At 35.9% G+C, this 7407-nt stretch overlaps 1 protein-coding gene across 6 annotated transcripts; it reads left to right on the forward strand.

Annotated features, from left to right (window-relative positions):
• Nucleotides 1-2967: 2967 nt before the first annotated feature.
• LOC112293100 (ras-related protein RAB1BV) lies at nt 2968-6806 on the forward strand. 6 transcript variants are annotated; one of them, XM_024542189.3, is made up of 9 exons: nt 2968-2990; nt 3525-3696; nt 4371-4443; nt 4596-4696; nt 4964-5029; nt 5170-5267; nt 5540-5602; nt 5803-5895; nt 6091-6806. In XM_024542189.3, the coding sequence occupies exons 2-9, from the start codon at nt 3624-3626 to the stop codon at nt 6172-6174; spliced, it is 651 nt and encodes a 216-aa protein (XP_024397957.1). In that variant the 5' UTR covers nt 2968-2990; nt 3525-3623; the 3' UTR covers nt 6175-6806. The 6 variants fall into 6 exon arrangements, with proteins under 6 accessions (XP_024397957.1, XP_090112909.1, XP_024397954.1 ...); XM_090256783.1 differs by lacking the exon at nt 2968-2990 and adding an exon at nt 3012-3289; XM_024542186.3 differs by lacking the exon at nt 2968-2990 and adding an exon at nt 3012-3148 and having other exon boundaries at nt 3520-3696.
• Nucleotides 6807-7407: the final 601 nt, after the last annotated feature.

The raw sequence follows: 7407 nt of genomic DNA on the forward strand, positions 1-7407 counted from the left end.
TAGTTGTATGGCTGAACTATGTTGCAAAAGTAAATTTGCTTCAGATCCATTGTAAATGCAACCTTTGTCACACTTAAATGTCATACTTAAATATGACACAGTTTTTATTAAAATAACATCAACAAATTGCATAATCCTATGTATGCTGAAATCAATCTAGGCATTTTTGTATGTCTTCTTATATGTCTTCAAATGACCTCTTTGATAGAGGATCTATATTGAGCATGTTTTCTATTTTGGAATAGAACAATTTCAAAGTGGCTATTGCTTCCTTCCTTAGATTAAAGATAATATAGTAGACAATTGTAAAACTCAGATTGTAAAAGTATAATATGATAGAAGTAAATTGCGTAATTTTTTTTAAAAATGATGAAGTGGGCAACATAAATGTTATAAATACATATGATTATATTGTTACCATTTATTGTAGCTATCAAATTTTAAGTGTTTTATCAATTATTTTTTTATGGATATATTATTTTTATATACATATTTATCATGAGTAATCCAATCAATCTTCTAATGATGTTTATAGAGACAAGTTGCACCTTGACAATCTATTTCCTAATTTTGTTTTTATTTAGGTATTATTGTAATCAAATAATGATATATTTTTTTGTGATTCCAATGATAAGTATGTTAAATTAATTGTTAGTAAAGTTGATTTAATATTTTCATATATATATATATATATATATGATTTAATGCATCAATATTTTTCATTAATTTTTTTAAATTTTTTTCTTGTATTGTAATTTAATTTTGTATTGAAAATTAATTTTTAATTAGAACAGTTATATATAAAAAAAATACTACAAGTATTTACTTCAACAATTTGTTTACATAATTTTTGAATACTGTGTACTCATGTTAAAATTATGTTAGTCAATAAATTATGTTTACTTAATTTTCTTCATTCTACTCAATTCATAATTTATTTAATTCTACTTAAAAACTATTTACTAATTAGTTTAAATTATGTTTTTATCATTTTAAAAGTTGTAAAAGTGCCATGTGGTTAAGAAACAAACTTGTTTGGATTCCCAGTAATTGTGATTCTATATTATTAATGATGTTTGAATTGTATGTATATACACATAATAAAACAAATTGTACTATGAAATAAATTTTACCATTCTGCTGTGTTACTGTTTTTCTTTTTTAAATGATTGTGTTGTGCTCAAATAATGTTTTACTGATATTTAACTTGAAAACTTGAAGCAATATTATTATGTATGTTTTAACAGAATAAATTTATTAGTATCAATATAGTTTTTGACATAATGTTTCAAAACAAATAGTTTTGTGGTTTGTTTTAAGTTCAATGAATTTGTTCAATGAATAAAATCTGTTTTTTATTTGTTTATATAAATGTTCTCTTTAACTTTTTGCACACCAATATTTTTTTTAAATTTTTCCTTTTAATTCCTTGCAAATATTACAAATTCCTTACTATCTGTGCCCTAACAGCACAAACTAAAGATAGTAAAATAACCAAAACTTTTATTCTGAAAAATATGAAATGGTAATGATTTTTTAAGTATATTTTAGAAAGAGAAAAAATGTGTGATACAATAAAGTATAATTTTTAGTAGATTTATTAAATTATTATTGTCTTAATGAGTGATCACAATAGAAATCAGTAATTTCTACATGTGTTTGTATGTTTGATTGTTTGTTTTTTTTTTTATTTTATATGTTGAATTTATCTGTACAAAGAATAACCCTAACAGTTGTGATTGAATGTATTTATTACTATTGTATTGTTGATGCAATTCACTTCTTGTTGTTAGATAATCCAGGTTTTCTTTTCCTTTTTCTTGTTTTTTTCCTTTTCTTTTTGTTTGTTTGGAAGTTGTGTAAATTACTCTTTTCATCTGTTATATGATGACATTTTAATTTTTAATTTTTTTCTTCAACGTCAGTTTCAGTTTTTTAACTTTTTAATGTTTGGAGTTCAATGAATTTTATAAGACATTTTAATCTACTTTTATAGTCATAGATTGCATTCTAATTCTCTACATCTAAAATGCAGTTTAAGAAATTGCTCCTTCGTTATCCTTCAAAGTTTATATGATTGAGGAATGCATGTTGAATAGCATGGGTTATTATTTCTGTTCATAATAAGGATTTAAACAGTGACTACATACTTATAAACAGAAAAGTTCATTCTTGGACAAACAGTTACATTAGCAAAAATGTTTTGATGTTTTCATATATACACATATATATGTATATTAAGATCAATTTTGGTTTTTTAGATATTTTAAAAGATTTTGATGGTGACCCAATTTATTTTTATTTCTTTCAAATTTATTCAACTAATAAGGCAATTTAGATTTGCATCTCATATCTACAATGTAACTAGTCCTTTAATCACTTAATGGAAAAATCACAATATAAAATATGATCATTGAACATGATTACTTGAACACTGTGTATCAGTGCTTGGAAATTTGATTGATTAAGTTTCATATGGTATCAGAACCATATATATTTATGTATTAGAATAAATATATTTACAACTGAAAAATGTTTATGAAAATATGTACAACCTAAACTATAGAAAAAATTGAAAATTAGCAAAGGAGTGGGTTAGTTCCACTCCAAAAACCGCCAATTGATGACACGAATACATCTGTGGATTTGGCCGGCTGCAAGAGGCCACTTCGATACCAGTGTGAACAGAACCAAAAACACAGACCCAAAGGGCCAGCTCGATGCCAGTGTGAACAGAGCCCAAACAACGCGTCATCCATCACAAGTGGCTGAACAGCTGGAATGAGAGACATAATTCATCCACACACCCATTCATCCATTCGTCCCAACACACCTGTTGCATCACGAGGCAAGAGCATCACATCCGGGATGCGCAGACTGCATTAACGAATGAGGGTAGTCGTTAAGTAATGGATGAATGAATTAGTCGGGCGGGTCTTCCCTGCCAGAGAAGAGATCGAGGGACTTGCTTTGCTTTGCGTCGCTGGTTGGTAAGAGCCCTTTTCTTCCCGAGCTCGATTTGATTTTAGTGGCCTTGCACTTCGCGGTCGCGCTTGGTTTTGGATCTCTTGGTATTGCACACGCTAACTGTTTCTACCCCGCTTACGCTCTCTGCCTCCCTCTCTGCGTGCTTGAAAGACCCCGTAGTGTGTGTATTCCTCTCTCTTTATTATTTTGTTTGTTTGTTTGTTTGTTTTTTTTTTCGTTTCCAATTTTGTGGATTGTAGGTCTGTCTCGAAGTTCCCGTTCGGTGATTTGTGGTTTCGGAGGACTTGAAGGCAGGGTTTGAGTGCGTGAAAAATTTAAGTATTTCACGTTTGGGGATAGCATTTGGTGTTTTCTTGCTGGAATCTGGGAGTGATCTGATCTGCTTGCTTGTTAGCTATGAATCCAGCGTCTTTGTAAATCGAAACCTAGGTCGGGATGCAAGTTATCTCCGGGAAGTTTTTTGTTTCCAAGGGTTGTTTCCCTGAGCCTCTGTGTGTTTTGCCACTGATGAGGATATTTTGGTTATTTAAGTGCAGAGTATTGGCCTTTTGTCGGCACCGGGAAAAGAGGAGAGGGCTCGGAGATTGTGCCGGGTTGGATCTGTCTCTAAGGAGTGGCAGGCTGTAACTAGCGTCATGGCCGCAGGTGGATCAAGAGCCCGAGCCGATTACGATTACCTCATCAAGTTGCTGTTGATTGGCGACAGTGGTATGCATTATGTGCCTTGATTCTACGAGGGAAATGGAGTTCCGATTATTGCGTGTAGTTTACTCCTTGTTTTTTTTTCTGTTGCTTCGACCGTAGCACAGACTACATTCTGGTGTTCTTGTTGCTGTATGGGAGCTTGGTCGGAATGATTTTTTCGAAATTCAAGTGTGGGAGATGACATCCTTTTGGAAGTGTGTATACACACAAGCGTACCACCAAAAGATTCTTTTCAGCTGCTCTACCGTAGCATATGATTTTTGATGCCGCATTTTCAATTTCCTACTCCTCGAGAAGGATTTTGACCCCAAGGCCGTTGTTGCTTCAAGATGTTCCACGCTTTGCCTAACTACTAGTAGTCACGTGACAAGTACATTCTGTCTTCTTCGAAATCTATGATCCGCCTGTGATATTTGACTATAACGAAGGAAGTTGTGAACGAGTTCGGATGAAGACGAGATCGTTTGCCATGTTTGCTGACTGGCATCCTGGTTTGATTCTGGATTAGGTCTTTAGCTAGTAGAGAAATGCTTTCCTGGGTTTGAGTAAGTGCATGATGTGATGCAGAATTTTATGATTTGGACACCGTGTTGCTACCGGTCGATGTCGAGGCTTTTATGTCATATCAACGTCAACTTTATCACACCAAAGTTGAATATTACGTTGCTCATTTGCAGGGGTTGGGAAATCTTGTCTTCTCCTTCGTTTCTCGGATGACTCCTTTACTACAAGTTTCATCACCACAATAGGGTAAGCTCTCTTGGATACAAAGCTTCTGAACCATTTCTTTCTTTATAGAAACATTGTTTAATGAAACACTTTGATGGTTGCGGTGGAGCATTGAGAGGGCATTGAGGCACTCAATGTTCATTCGGAGTTTTTAATTGGAGGGCATCCGACAGGATTGACTTCAAGATACGGACCATCGAGCTGGATGGGAAGCGCATCAAGCTTCAGATATGGGACACGGCTGGACAAGAACGTTTCCGCACAATCACAACAGGTGGTCATTGCTGCACATAATGGCCGTGAGCGTATAGTTTGGTGGTTTTCTTCTGAAATTTAAAACATTGCACGTAACCTAGTCAGTTATACCTTACCGATCAAGATGATTGTCTTTGCACACGTGGTATGAGGATGCCGAGAAAGGCTGCGACTATATGAAAATGCAATTATAGAGTTGACTGGCGTACTTGGTACGCAATTTTTACAAGGCTTAAATTTTAGTCAATAATGACTTTCTTGGTACGGGTTTCTTGTTGGTGTGCAGCTTACTACAGAGGTGCCATGGGAATATTGCTGGTATACGATGTAACGGACGAATCTTCATTTAACAGTATCCACTGTGCAGCGATCCTTGTTGCTGAAATTAGCTATATGTGACAAGTATGTGCGGGTTTGCGGTGAGTTGTAATGAATGTGATGTGAAGAGCTAGATTTATATTGGTAGTGTATCCATAACTCCGGTGTGATCAGATATTCGGAACTGGATCAGGAACATCGAGCAGCATGCATCTGACAATGTGAACAAGATCTTGGTTGGAAACAAAGCTGATATGGACGAGAGCAAAAGAGTAAGAAACTCACACTCTAATTAGTTTCTAGTGCTTTTCGTATTAGCAGTCCCTGTTTAATGGATTTTATTTATTTATTTATTTATTTTGGTTCCGGAAGGATATGAGAACAGTGGCGAAGCGTTCAATGCTACCATACAATGTTTTAAACAGAAGTCACTATCTACATATTAACAAAATATATATTGTAAATTTATGGTCTTTGACACATTTTTGAATGTGAAGAGTGCCAGCTGATTTAGGTATCCAAGCCGATCTTGTAACTTGTGCAGGCTGTCCCAACTGCCAAAGGTCAAGCCCTAGCTGATGAATATGGCATCAAGTTTTTTGAAACTGTAAGCCCATTCATCTTTGCCCTACATAAACCATTTTCAACAGTCTATGTTGTGACAAGTATAGGGAGTTCCATGATGAAAACTGTTCTTTTGATTTCAGCTCGACCTTGCTGATGCAAAGTTAGCATGTACAAATGATTTTTATTCGATACAAATGTCTAATCTTGGTGGTGGCATGTGACCTTATTCTCTCCCTCCAGAGCGCTAAAACAAACATGAACGTGGAAGATGTTTTCTTCACAATTGCAAGGGACATCAAACAGAGGTTGGCTGAGACTGATTCGAAGCCTGAGGTGAGGTTTACTTTCTCATGGAATTTTTTTTCTAAGTTTTTTTTCAATTTGTAGCAAGTGACTTGCATTAGCTGCTGTGCTTTTGCATTCATCTGGGCCCGTTATTTTCCTTTGGCATCGTACACTTAATGTACCGTGTCTTAAATGGGTTCGTCATTTAACTCGGTAGTAAAATGTGGGGTTGTTTTTTCGTAGGCTGCTAAGAATGCAAAGCCAGATGTCAAGCTTCTTGCAGGAAATTCTCAGCAAAAGCCAGCTTCTAGTTCCTGCTGCTCGTAGCTGAAAGCTTATGTTGAGACATTTGTCTGGTAAGCTTTTGGATCTATTCCGAGTAAAGGCTGTCTGTGATCGTAAGCTGTTAGTGGGAGAGCGCATTCTTAGTATGTTTTGAGGTGGCTCCATCAAACAGGCTGCTGGCATGCTCTGGAGTTGATCCTGGGTCATGGTTGTAAGCGAGAGGTCCGGGTGCAGAAACCGAATATTTCTTGAGGGAGGCCTCATGGCACTGAAGCATTTTGCTAAATTGTCTTTTCCAAATTTTTTGATGCAATATTGCGCCTTGTTCTGGCTTTCTCAATCCTGTTGCAGGATGAGATGTCGAGACATGAGATGGATATTGCTGTCTGCAATGGGATTACTTTGCAAATTTCTCTAATTGGCTATTTTAGGTCTATTTTCAAAGACCTCATTTTCGTAGTCTTCTTATAGGATGGCATGGTGGTGGCATGCCCCTGTGAAGCACTACGATCATGTAAGATCACCTTGGTATTAGGATTGTTGGGGTGGGGAGGTCGAAGTACTGTGAGCTGAATCAATGAAGCTTGCAGGATTGTAATTACTGATGGTGTTTTAAATGCAACATTAGAGATTGGTAGAACTTCGTTTGATGTCTATCATCACTTTTTTTGAGACACTGCTGTCGAGATCATGGTTGTGTTGTATGTGCCCCATCTCCATGAATGTGATGTCTTGGTATTTTCTCTGGCAACTCACAAGATCTGATAGTACATAAGCTACATGGCTGGTATCTAATTATTTCTACTGGTTTTATTAGATTCGGAACGATCCTTTAGTGGAGTAAATTGTCAAGTTGGGATTATGGTGGTTTGCTGGTCTTCAAGTTTCACCTACTTCTGTCAGCCGTTGAATGTATTCATGAATGATGATTGGTGCACCATATGATTACCATTTCCTATCAAATCATTTAGTGAAACCACCTACCTCTCAATCTGAATCTCGCACCATTTATGCTTTCAGGCGAGAGACCGAGAGGAAGGTAGTTCTAACTCATGTTTTCGAAGGGATCTAATTAGTTGACAGCTACAATCTCCCACGTGCTCATCCATGTCTTCGGCTGACAGTATGCTCCGGCATACAATGGTCTTGAACAGATGTTTCAATGAGAACCTCTCCACATTCTATTATTGTCCCTTTTTCGCACCTACACATCGTATCAAACCTGCTCTGCACATATTCTACCCTATTCGTAAACGCCATTCTTTCTATTCCTGT

Source organism: Physcomitrium patens, chromosome 16 (genome assembly GCF_059467195.1).
Source record: "Physcomitrium patens ecotype Gransden chromosome 16, ASM5946719v1, whole genome shotgun sequence".
Lineage (NCBI taxonomy): Eukaryota > Viridiplantae > Streptophyta > Bryopsida > Funariales > Funariaceae > Physcomitrium > Physcomitrium patens.